This window comes from Gambusia affinis, linkage group LG12, assembly GCF_019740435.1.
Source record: "Gambusia affinis linkage group LG12, SWU_Gaff_1.0, whole genome shotgun sequence".
NCBI lineage: Eukaryota > Metazoa > Chordata > Actinopteri > Cyprinodontiformes > Poeciliidae > Gambusia > Gambusia affinis.
The window spans coordinates 10,418,565-10,431,692 of record NC_057879.1 but is presented as its reverse complement, the minus strand read 5'-3'; the positions used below and the strand labels follow the sequence as shown (position 1 = coordinate 10,431,692).

Here is a 13,128-nt window from a genome sequence, read left to right as displayed (position 1 = left end):
TAATTGTGGAAAAAAGGCACTCCAGAAAATGAAAAGGTCAGAGGAGGAATGAGGTCCCTCTGCACATCTGTTATCTACTTAAGTCTTCGTTAACAGGATGAGATTAATTTAGTATCAACCCGCTGGAGTTCAACTTCAAGTTGACTTCTGACGTCTTATATTAGATTCCAGAAAACAAGGTCCGTTTGATTCATATTTGAACACTAATGAAATCAGAATCACACACACATTCTTCTTGTCCCCATTAGACAGATGTCCTGATCATTTCAAAATCTAATTTTTGTGGAATTCCAGAGTCTGGAGACCGCTTACCTGTTAACTCTGTGTTGGCATTCGTGCTCGCCTAGCATGTTTGCTTTGCAAAGGTATTGAAGCTTTTCTTTTTCTCCAATCCCCCTAAAGAAAATCCAGTGCCAGTAACCAACTTAAGAAGTTACCTACTTCTAGTAATTTAATCTCATAAATGCTGCATTTCTCTGTAGGCCTCAGAGATTGATCAGAGAACGTTAGTGAACAAACAACACCATGGAGATAAAGAAGTGGAGAAGTTCAGAGATCATAAAGAAGTATACCAAGGTTTCTACATTTCAGGAATCACCATTCAGTCTGTGAGCTTAAAAAAACAGAACCCTGAGAACTTGGTGCTCTCTGTGAAACACAGTGGTGGCAGTATGATGTCGTGGGGAGGCTTTTCTTCAGCCTGGACATGGAAGTTGGACCAAACAATCCACTGACATTGTTTTCTTGATCAGTCAGAGGTTTGATGCATCATTCTTTGGTGGGAGCCGAAGAATGATGCGTATTCGGTTCCCACCAAGATGCATCATTAAAAACAGTAACAATGTCACAGATGATGGTAAATACATTTCATCCGAATTTATCAAATATCCCATATTAACAGGACATTCACTGTGACAGAGTGGAGTACAAAACATCAACAGTGATCCATTTTCTAACTTTATTCACAAGTCATTTCTTTTTCTATAAAAACTAAGGTTTGTTATTTTACTCAACAGCAAATTATTTCACTGATTCCCACTGAAGATCGGAGTCATGTGCACCCCTCTCCGTGCAGCATGTTCTGCAGCTGAGGAGCCAAAGCATTCCCTTGGATGCTGAAGAATAGCTGTAATGGTGAGAGCAATCCTCCGACACACAAAGCACACAGGACGGGGTGGGGGAGTAAGGCAGCGCCCGGACCTGCCCGAATCACAGCCCTTTATTTGTCCTTCAAGCCACAGCTCTGGATAAAGAAAGCGCCCTGAGGGTGGAGCACAGTTCACTGTGGGATGTTTTATCAACTTTAATACTCATACTGAACTCCAAATCTAGACTCTTTCACAACTAAAGCAAACTTAAACACAGCACTTTACTCGAGTTCTCCTCCCTCACCTTGGTATTTAAGATGTCTGGGAAAAGAAACATTGGATATTTGAAACATTTGAACATGAATCTCTTTCAGAACATAAATCTAGCATAAGACTGCAAGACATTGACCAGAGACAAGCTGAGTGTTCTTCTGGGTTTTAAACTCATTGACCCTAAGCTCAGTTCAAAAACAGTAGCCGGCTCATTGTTTTGTAAGAACAACACCAACTTAAGAGTGACATATCACATACAGTTGGCAAGCATGTATCCTCTATTTTTACTTTTCTAAAGCCAGAGGAACATTTCTACTGTTATATATGTACATCAGGAATATATATCCTTTCTGCATTCCCAGTGCCATGTGAAAGTTTGTCTCTATAATCATGCTTTGACATTTGCTGATCAGGTCAGGATGTTTAGCATTTATACCACACCAAACATTGTGAGTGTTGAATGGATTAGGGTGTCATGTACAATCAAACAGAGTAAAAGTGGCTTTATCAATTAGCAGTTAGGTGAAACAGTGCGGGCAGCTTTAATTTACATCCTGCTTCATATCACTGTATTGATTCAATATGATAATAGAAGCTAAACTAGAGATTTTAATGAGTGTGTTGATTGCAGTTGACATAAAGTAACTGCAGCTGTCTTGTCTAGGCTAGTGGTTACCACAACACCTTCAGGGCACAGTTCTTTGTACATTTACCTTGGGAGTTAACTGTGTCTGTGTGTTTGCGTGTCCCAGCCCTGGCCAGGGGATGTAACGTGAGATAGCTGCTGTTGTTGGGGCTAGGCCTCAATCTTAATGGGCCATGATGTAAAAAAATAAAAGAAGTTAAGTAACCTGACCGGTTCACAGGGTGTAAAAGGTTCATTTGGTGGAGGAAAAGCACATTCTAAGAAACAATGTTACTGAAAAGATAATGTTCGTTTCATATGTTATCAGGTGCATTGTCTTTATACCTTCTCCCATTCTGACAAGCTGGGATACTTAATCTTATCTCATTTGCAGAGAAGATAAACCCTTATAAAGGGAAGTCATATTGTTATTGTGAACTCAGCTCTAGTATTTAGAATAATGTGGGGGGTATTTTCAAAAAAGAAACATTTATAATCTAAAATCTGTACAAGATGCACATCATTAGACATCTTGCCAATCAAAAATGACATACATGTATGTTGCAGAGTGTTCTCCAAGAGCGGGCTCTCTCCTCTCCTTTAAGGTGAAAAGGGTTTTAGAACATCATCAAAAGGTCAAACTTTACTTCTCTGATTTACTGCTTTACTCTAAGACAAGGAGTGTCCACTGTAACCTGAAACATGGCAGCAATTTGCTTTATAACAGAAAGATTGTGTAGTCAAAGAAGTCAAGATAGACGTTACTGCAAGGTAAAATGGCCCTGTTCAAAGGCATTATTGACTAAACATAGTACATCTTAGCTCTACTTGGTAGCAGCTGGAAAGTAAAGAAGGGTGAAAGGTTAAGTTTGTTTCCACTTGTTATGTCCACTTTTCTCTCAACTAGTGTATTTTCTTTTCGTTAACTGCAGCAATACCATTTCATATACAGTAGTGCTCAATAGGTTGCTAAGTCAGTCTTCAGCTGGATCACATATTCCAAGGAGTAAAATACAGAAAACCGAAGGAAGAACATTTTATTTTAACAGGCTGTTTTTGTTAGCCAGTAGCAATTTGCATTAGTGGGAACTGGAGAGATGTCACTTTTTATTTTAAAAGTAACTTTTCTTCTTTTTTTTTTTTTAATCTACGTAACTTTTTACTCTATATCAAAATTTCTCAGTATAATCCAGTCTAAAAAACAGGCAAATTATATAATTAATGATGTAGTGTTTAAGATATGAATATATGTGACCAAGCTCGGTCTTCATCAGAGTCCTTGTCTGTTGTTGCAGTCATAACTAAATGAACACACCCTCAGTTTATTGAGTGACATATTTAGCAAACAGAAACAAAGCACATGTCATCTACAGATTGGAATGCAGATGTGGATGTTTTTAGGATTGACAAGAGAAAGATTAAAAAACAGAGGTATGGCCTGCTCTTGTAGTTGCAAAGGTCAAGAACGCTATTCTGACAACTGACTATGAAATGGCATCATATTATGTAAAAACATGACATTATTCTCCAAGGTAATTCAAAAGGACTGTCTTTGATTTAAAGTGGAAAAATGTTCAATTTTTTTCACATTTTTTACTAGGTGGTTTATTTTTTCCCCTTTTGAAAATATTGTTCACCCTTTAGCTTTGCAGTATGTATGTGTTATTTCTACTCTTATCCATTTTTTTAAAACTTCTTTTCTTTGTCAAAGTGTGACGCTATGATTAGCAGTAAGTCAGGTGCACAGTTGTTTCTGCGATCAGCTTGTTAAGGTAACACACAACAGGAGCATATCCCACAGCAGATTATGACTGATGAGGACCAAGCCTGGTCACAACAGGCTCATCAGTACTGATTTTATTCTTCTTTTTTTTTTTTTTAACTGTCACGTAAAACAAAAGGATTTCATCCTCTTCAGAGTGCCGTTTTTAAAGCCACAGCCACTTTTTAATTTTGTTGCTGAATGCACAAAGTTTGATGCATGACCCAGATGTCATGCATCAAAGAAGCTACAATACCATTTTGTTTAGGCCTGAGGAACTCTGATTTCTACCATGCTTAATGGATTATTCAGTCAGACTCAGCTATGTTTGAGACAGATCTGCCTGAACAAGTCTGAAAATGATGCATCACTTCTTTGATACTGCAGCTTCACACGCCCTGGTGGAAACCAGTACTTTCCATTGTTCACTGTAAAAGTCTACATAAATTAAATTAAACATCACACGGAGGATTATATTATCTGAACTCATGGCATTTCTTCATCATAAGATCAACCTAATGTATATTGCAACAAACCGAGTTTTACTAATCCATGTTTTGAACACATTTCTTCTCAGTATAGATTGCAATTTTGTACAAGTTGAAACCCAAAACTCAAACTGTTAAAGCCAAAGAAAACAACACCATCACACAGATCATATATACACAAAACCTTTGAAAGTAACAGAGATTGTATGTTCTTTTTACCATGAGTACATCTGTGCCACGAAACATTTTTATTAAAAATTTGTTTATTTCGCTTGGAAAAATTATGTAGCCAATCAAGGCAAATGTGTCTGGTTTTGGTAAAGGATTTTGTTCCTTTTATCTAATATAACCAAAGTGTGTACTCAGTTCCTTGCATTATCAGCTCATAAATAGAAACAGCTACTGTTAATGTAGTAGCTGTAAAACCTGTTTTCTCTAGTCCAAAGGAAAAGAGGATTGCATTGAGTGCTGTGTTCCTAGCGAGCATTTAAGTGATGTGAATCTCTAAACAATAGAAATAACAAGATGTAATTTATCAGTCTCTTTGGAGCAGCCTTGGGCAATGCATACCATCCACACACACACACACGCACACACACTACCTGTAACACAGCATTCCTGTTCACAGTTTGGCAAGTTGCTTTGGTTGTTTAGGATCAAGAAGTTTTTCAGAGGAACAAAGACTCACACAGATGGAAAAGATGTAAACAGTTATTACGGTAACACAATGAGAGAATAGATGAATTGCTTATTCCAGGAGCTCAGAGCAAGATTTACACTGTACTAAGACTCCAGAAAGTTCAAATTCAAAGCCTAGTTCATTTTAAACCTTGTAAATATCAGAGAAAACAATTTGTGCTTGTGTGCACATCTCAGTTTACTTTTTTTTTTTCATATCCACATACCCACGTTTTAACAGTTTGTTTGCTGGAACATGTGGACTAATTTTAAATCCATGTGTACAAAGGTTTAGTTAACCTAATTAACCGGACTTAACAATTAAATCTAATCTCAACCAAAAACATACAGGCTGACAAATGAATGCAACTACAAGAAGATGTGTTTGAATGTTTTCTTGTCTTTATTTCCACTTTCTTATCCTCCAGTTTGTAAAACCCTTAGGAATTGGATGTTACCCAGTCTGGTTCAGCCTGAGGCCACATGTCCTGGTTCAGCAAAGTACCAAGTAAGCTCAGGTGTTAGTTTAGTCCTTGGGTTCACTGATGAATCAAATCATTACAGAGTATGACTAAGCAGATAACATTTGTCTGTTGTGTATATGGCAAATCTGTCTGCACAGGTTTGGAAACGATGCATCACTCTGTTAATGTCACAATGCTGTAGATCACCGGGGAAACCTCAAATGTCTGGTGCTTCACAGTGAAAAGTCCCAGAAAAGTGTGAAATATAACGGCTTCACTCACAGAAAGACAGGGATGTAGGTATGTGCAACCTGGAATGTGAAACAGACTTGAGCAACATCTCTAGGTAACAATTTATAAAAGCTGGGTAAAAATCTAATCTTACGCTCCCCAGTGTTAAGATTTCCACTTCTCCAGCGGCTGAGGATTTTACAATAAAACTGCAAAGAGAGGGCTTGGGATTGAGCCCCAACATGCAGGAGAATAATGAAAGACAGCAGCAAAAATTCCCTCCAGCGCTCCCCTCTTTTCTACTTCTTCTATGTTACGTATCTCTACTGTCTTCACTTCTCCGCTTTTGCTGAATCTAACATCATCATAAAAATCCCATGCGCAAGCTGAACGTTAGGTTCTTCGTCAATCATTTGCAGATGATTATATAAAAAAAAAAATGTATGCGTCATCACAATCTGAATCACAGGGAGTGCAAGCTCCTTCAGGTTTGTATGCCCCACCCTAAAGATCAAAGACAAGACTGTAGATCTTTAACAAATAACTAAAGCTGTGATCAAGTGTAGAGTCTAGAAATTTGGAGTTTTTTTCTGTACGTTAAATGAAAGTGTTACAAAACATATGCGAGTTGTCTCACCTGATATCAATCATTTAATATGTTAAAACTTGAATCATATCCTGGCTGCACATGACCCACCTTTATTTGATTAATCCTTCCTGCTTCACCCACAAACTGTTGGCAGGATCACACATACCCACTCTGCCTCCCACACACCAGCAGGAAATGAAAACACACCCTGACAATGGGCTGGGATCACGTATTACCGAGTCTCTTGAGATTTATCACCATTTACTCAAACATTCATAGCAGTATAGCGTCTAAAGCAGTAGCCAACCTCTTAGTTGTGCTCAAAGTACTTTAAGAGCCTCGTCTGAACTTGTTCTCACGTTTTGCTCAACATTACATCAATCTGAAGACTGGATGCAGAGACAGGTCACAGTGAAGAAAAGTCAATGAATTGCTTTTACTTCTTTTTTAACCCCTTCCTTTTTAATTTTACCTAAAAAAGGGACATATAAAGTCAAGATATTACATTGCACAATGCCTATCAAGCCTCTGAACAATTAGTTTCAGGCTCTGCAACTTGCCGATGGTGCATAACTGGTGACAGCTGCATTGGATTAATGTCAATATGAAGACTTCATTGTCAAGAGGCAGGCTTGCTTAAACTCAGATTTATACATGGGTTTTTCCAACCCTGCAATGAGAAACAAATACAAAAGGGTCAAATGGGGTGTAGAGCTGCTTCTAGTTAACAGACTGAAAGGGCGTGAAACATAATCGGCAAAGTCTGAGTTTGTGCTGCCACCTCCTGGCTGCATTTATCATCTGAATTTGGATATGAAGAGTTAAGAATCAAGTATTTCAAGAAAAATACATATCTATAATCCAAACGGTTTCAAGCTTAAACACACAAAGGGAGTAAAACTCAAAGAAAAAATAACATTGTTTTATTTTTTTAATGCAACATAAAGTTGAAGTTACACTATAGGTTCATGTGAGGAAAACTGGCATTTAGATTAAGAAAAACGTAATTTGTAAGAATGAAATACCTCAACCACATAATTAGTTCAGCTTTAGTCTCGAGCTCCAGCATAACATACAGAACAAGTCAGTGTTGCTTAATGATCAAAAATCTTGGTCTTTGCCATTCTACGTTAAGAGCTGGTAGCACTACTGCTTTTCTTTTTTAATCACAAAAAGTAGCTTAGATCCACAATTGATGTGGCATTCCAGGTAGCAGTCCATTTCTGTCACAGATTGTTTTCTTCTGGTAGTTTGGTGAGAATCTTCACTCCGTCAGATGTGATGAGCACCGTGTGTTCAAACTGAGCTGACCTGTATGACCAAATTTAAACAAAATTTTGTAAGGAGCAAACTCAATTTTAAACAGAATAATCCACTTAACTCCCTTTCAACACTTTCCTCTAATCTTTCACCCTTAATTCTATGTTTTTAAAAAAGTAGGTTAATCCAATTGTTTCTGTCATATATGCGTACTCAAACTAACAAGTGTAAATATTTTTTCAGTTGATGTTTCCAAAGGCACAACAGCTTACATATACGGTAGTTTCGTCTAAATGAGCATAAAAGTAATGAATGCTGAACTAATGGAAATAATGATCTATCAGTTTCTATTCATAAATTAAGTGTTTAGGGCAAAGGTACAGTATTCAGCCTCAAATCCAAACAATTTATTCTGCTATAAACCTTTTTTGTATCAAATTACGTTTTGAGCAACAACTTCAAAGTTTATTCTGTGGCAATTTGCAGATTTGTAACAACCTCCTGCAAAAATGTAACAAGCAGAGAATAACTCACTCCCCAGCTGAGCCCTCCTAAAGCTTTCATATCTCACTTAGTTTGGTCCAAATACAAAGCACTTATTACCTTTTATCGTCGACCGACACCGCGGTCCATTTGTCCTTAAGGATTCTGAACTCTGGAGACCCCTCCATCACTATAGGCTCTAACAGATCAAGATTAATAAACATTAACAACCATTAATTCCAGAGATTTGCATATTTATGTAGAGAAAAAATCTGCATTATCCTACCTATTGTGAAAGACATCCCTTCATCCATGGTTATGTCATTATCATTAGCTGAAATTAAAAGCATTCTTTATCATACAGAACCAATACAAGCGCTGATTTTTCTTGTGAATGTATAATAAAGGCGCAATAATAAAAATCTGATTGTCTAAATCACGTTACTGCAATTAAGGACCAACTTACCATGGTGCCAAATCTCGGGATGGCAATGAAAATACGAGCCTATTCCATGTCCAATGAAATACGGACAAACCTGAAAGCCGTTGGACTGGGCTATTTCACTGCAGATACAGAACCGATTTAACATAAGTGGTAAAACAGAAAAAGAACAACATCCAGTTGTATGTAAACATTTGACACGTGTATTCGCTGCAAAGTATACCTGATAGTATTTCCTATAACACAAAGCTGTGTTCCTGGTTTGCATACGGCAATGGCTTCATCTCTGCAACGCCTCGCCGTCTCTACCAGCCGCTGTCCGACCTCATCCACCTGACCAATCAAGAAGGTTTCTGAGGTGTCACCATGGTAACCATCCGAATACACCTATTCCAAACAAAGCCAAGGTAAGAAATGTGGGTTTTGTTGTTGGCATCTGGAGTACAGGGTTTTATTTATAAAATGTGGAACACTGCATAAACTCACTGTGACGTCGATGTTGATAATGTCACCATCTTCAAGTTTGCGGCTGCAGATCAGAACGTATCGCATTACATTTTAAAACAGCTTACAATTGTCACCTTGTTACACATGCGTTTCATGAAAGTTCCCTTTATTCAGAACCTTTTATTGTTTTTTGTTCTTTAAAGATTTGACATTGTGGAAAGATGTTACCTGAGTTTAGTTTATTTAAAATAAAACAAAAAAACAGCTTTGAAAACAGAATTAATGTAAAGATTTAGCCTGACTTTAAAAGGAAATTTGCCAACTATTCAAACCGTTTACCTGTCAGGTATGCCATGACACACCACATTGTTGACAGATGTACAGACTGACTTAGGAAAACCTCCATATCCAAGAGGGGAGGGGTAAGCATTGTGCCTGATTGTCTCCTGGTGCACAATAAAGTCTATTTCATCTGTTGTCATGCCAACCTGAAAGCCACACATAACAGACATTGTTGTTTATATTCTGACGACACATAAACTTAAACAAGACTTGCAGCGGTTTTATTCCTACTTTCAGACTGCCTCCAGCAAGTAGCAGTACGTGTCTGGCAAGTTGACATGCTCTAGCAAGGCCTTCGATCTGCTCTTGGTTCTTGATCTCGATGTAGTCTGGCCATTCTGGGACCAGCCCAGTGCTGACGTAGTCGGGCTGCACGATGTGCTTCAGTCAGAGGGAAGATAAGAAGAGGTACATGTAAATTGACTAGACTGACTGAACTCTAAACTTAAATAGTTTCTGTTTAGATTAAACTAGAATAAACTAATGAAGACAGTTGAAAACTAAAGGGAGAAAAATAGACTAGTAGGATTCAGGAATGTGAAATACAAGCATGTCGGTTGTTACAATATGGATAACTGAGAAAACGTCCTTTCACCTTGCATTCACTTTCATTTTTTCTATTCAACTCATCTGCATTTATTTTTTGATCCATGGCTTTATTGTTCAAAAGCGTCAACATTTAAGCCAAAGTTCAAACTAAAAGATCCATCAATAAATCAAAAATAATTTTTTCAGAGTGTGATGATACCTTAGGTACTCCGTAGGCTGGCCGAACAGTAGCCGGCCGAACCACGTTGTGAGAACTTTTCCATTTCCGCCAGAAAAAGCTACGATGTTGCTCACACAGAAGATCTTTGGAGCGACTCCACCTTCCGAGAGATGAAACTCTTCGCAGGAAACAATCCACTCCTACAAAAAACATTATTTTTTATAATTCTTAGTAAAAAGACCATACTCTTCTGTTAAAAGAATGAATATAATTTCCTTTGTTGAGACTTTTGAGATTCCTACTTATTTGTGCTTTCTTTGCATTACTAACTACTGAAAGATGCATGCAACAAGGAAGTATACAACTCGAATATGAAGTGCCATGCAAAACTATTTATAACCCTTGATCATTGTTGTTTTATTTTGTCATGTTCCAATCAAAAACCCAAATGTTTTATAACAGGATTACCTATCATGTTTTTGCCCAACACAAAGGGGCGTACAATTTTGAAGTGGAAGGAAAATGATCAATAGATTTCAAATTGGTGTATGTGAAAAATATTTTTAAAAGTCTATATTCTGTCCCTCTGAGTCAAATATTTTCTTGAACTTTTCACAGCTCCAAGTTTTTGGGGTAGGTTTCCATTGTAGTACATAAATATGCTTTGATCTAAACTGCTTCATAGCAGTTTTGGTTGTTTAAAGTTGTTCTGCTATAAGGTGAACCTCTATCTTGGTCTAAATTATCTTGCAGTCTCTTACAACCTAAAGCCTCCAGCCGTGACCTTTCTGCTGTGTTATTTTGGTCTTTATAATGCTGCTTGGTCACAAATAAGCCTGGTCCTTCACAGAAAAATTGGATGAGACAACTTTAAACACAGAAGGGCAATATCCACTTGATATCAAAACTATGCATCTTCTCCCATCCAGCTTACGATTACCCACTATATCACTCACATAAACTAGTAATAAAATACAGTCAGAATTGGCGGCTGTAGCATAAAAGCTGTTCTTACGTTACCTTATTCACAGAAATGAAAACAAACATAGATTAAAATAGTGTTCTGCTCATAAATTGGCTAAATAAAGTAACAATTTACACTGTATTGAAAAGGTATTTTAGTAAAGGTTGCTATAGATTATATGTGGCTGTTTTAAATTGAGCCGCTGATGTTAACTGACTAACACTGAAGTAGCTGAAACGAAGTGATATATTCATAAAATACCTTTCCTGCTGGGGAGCCCCAAAGAGCAGCGAGCAACGGCGGCCGCCATTAAATATGACCTGTTGTGGTCACGTGATCAAAACATCATTGGTCACGTGACCATAACTGGTAGTCTTTACAACTGTCACGTGACTCAGGTCATGTGAACGGTTGTAATTTCTCAGCCCACTACGCTATGGCTTTTCTTGCAGTTGATTTCTATTTTGCTTGCTTTGTTGTGTCTCAACACTTGTTGAGTGCAGAATTCCTAAAATGCTGCGTTCATCTTTTATTCTATTGCAATACTAAAAGTCTTTAGAGTCTGTTTTGCTACAAATTTAAACACAATTCATATATACATTTATGCAAATAATGTTCAGATTCACGTCATTCTTTTTATCCTCTTAGCAAAGATATATTGTGTTAACACATGGAACAGAACTCTGCAACAAAACGCCACTGTAAAGTAGGGGTGCTCCAGATTTCCTTAATTTTGGGAGATTGGTGATCAGCCGATAACTGCATGTGAAACAGCTGCTGTGTGAGAGTCACAGGGACAGACCGGCCCACCAGGTCACTTATCCACATGTTTGCAGTTAACAATAGTCAGCCCAATGTTGCCAACTCAATTACTTTCTTGTTATATTTACCAACATTTCAGACAAAAACAATCAGCGTCGGTCAAAACTGGAATCGGCAGGTCAGGCTTTTTAAAAATTGGGGATGAGTCAGCCAGAAAACTGCAATCGGTGCACCCCTACTGAAAAATACAAATAACAACAAGATACCAGCTGTCAGTTGATCCCCTGTATTTGTTTCCCGCTCTTCATGTCAGTGGTGAATATTTTGTTATATACATGTTGGAAGGCAAAGAAGGCCAAAGTTTTTTCAAGTATAATACTTTGTTGGTAATATATTCTGATAACAGTAATAACAATATTTAACTACCACAATTTTAGTTAATCTTAAACATAAAAAACACTACATTTTGATTTCATTAAGAGTAATGTACATTATCTGAGAAAATCTTACTCACATTAAAATCAGATCTTAGAGACCCCATTTTCTATATTATACCTCCTCCTTGATATTTTTACAATTATCTGTTACCGTGGCCCCTGGATTTATCAAGACATAGCTCCTTTTATTTGAATTGTCTTGACATTTTAACAAAACTGACTTATATTATCATAAGTCAGACATAAGTCTGAAACAATCATTCCTTTTGAATGATTTTTATTTTCTTTCAGCCGCTCTAATTCACTAATTTCAATTCATTGTTCAGTCTCGGTTTTTGGCGTATCCATTCTCATCTTTCAGTCAAACCACAGAGTTAAATATCTGTTGTTGCTCCTATTGTTTTCAAATGATCAAACTATAGCTAAGGCCATAAATGTTTAAGCCTTTTTGGCGCCCTCTATTGAACATTATGGGGAACTGTCAAATGTGTCAAACCCACCTGCACACAGATGCCAGATAACAGGAATAGATTTTAAAAGTAGCCATCTCTTCCTTTTTTTACTGCCTAATTACCAAATAAATAAAATGTCTCTTTTATTTTAGTTGTTTTGATTGTTTAATTTCTAAATGATCAAACATAATCACCTAGATAAAGCTAGGACTTTATCATACATTTCATATTGTATGGACACTAAAACATTACACTAAGCTATTGCAGTACCAGATTCAAAATTTTGAGGTTAGTAGTATATTTGACTCCTTTTGTTGACCCTTACCACAAACAATTAAAAATAGATGACATTGCCTCTATTTTTAAGCACAGTTACATAACGCAACCCCTGGTCAAACAGCAGAGGGTCATAACCTTATCAGTAAAAACTAACATTAGTCATATCACCTTTGAACACACAGCCACAGTCAGTAAAGATAAACAGTTGTAAATATTTTTTAATAAAAGAAATACTAAAAACACTTAAAGAAAATGAACGTAGGTTATAATAAAAGAAAACCCCTTAAAAATCATATTCAATTAACTGAGTAAAAAAAAACCTATTGTAACTAATCAGTGATTCAGTTTGGCCT

General features: G+C 37.0%; 1 protein-coding gene across 1 annotated transcript; it reads right to left on the bottom strand.

Moving 5' to 3' along the window:
* Nucleotides 1–7,111: 7,111 nt before the first annotated feature.
* On the bottom strand, nt 7,112–11,193 carry metap1d (methionyl aminopeptidase type 1D (mitochondrial)). The gene is made up of 10 exons (XM_044134831.1): nt 11,107–11,193; nt 9,921–10,081; nt 9,404–9,553; nt 9,170–9,318; nt 8,870–8,912; nt 8,607–8,770; nt 8,408–8,505; nt 8,228–8,275; nt 8,062–8,140; nt 7,112–7,509 (listed from the first exon to the last, which is right to left on the bottom strand). Exons 1-10 carry the CDS (start codon nt 11,153–11,155, stop codon nt 7,425–7,427), a joined length of 1,026 nt encoding a protein of 341 aa, XP_043990766.1. The 5' UTR covers nt 11,156–11,193; the 3' UTR covers nt 7,112–7,424.
* Between the last annotated feature and the right edge of the window lie 1,935 nt (nt 11,194–13,128).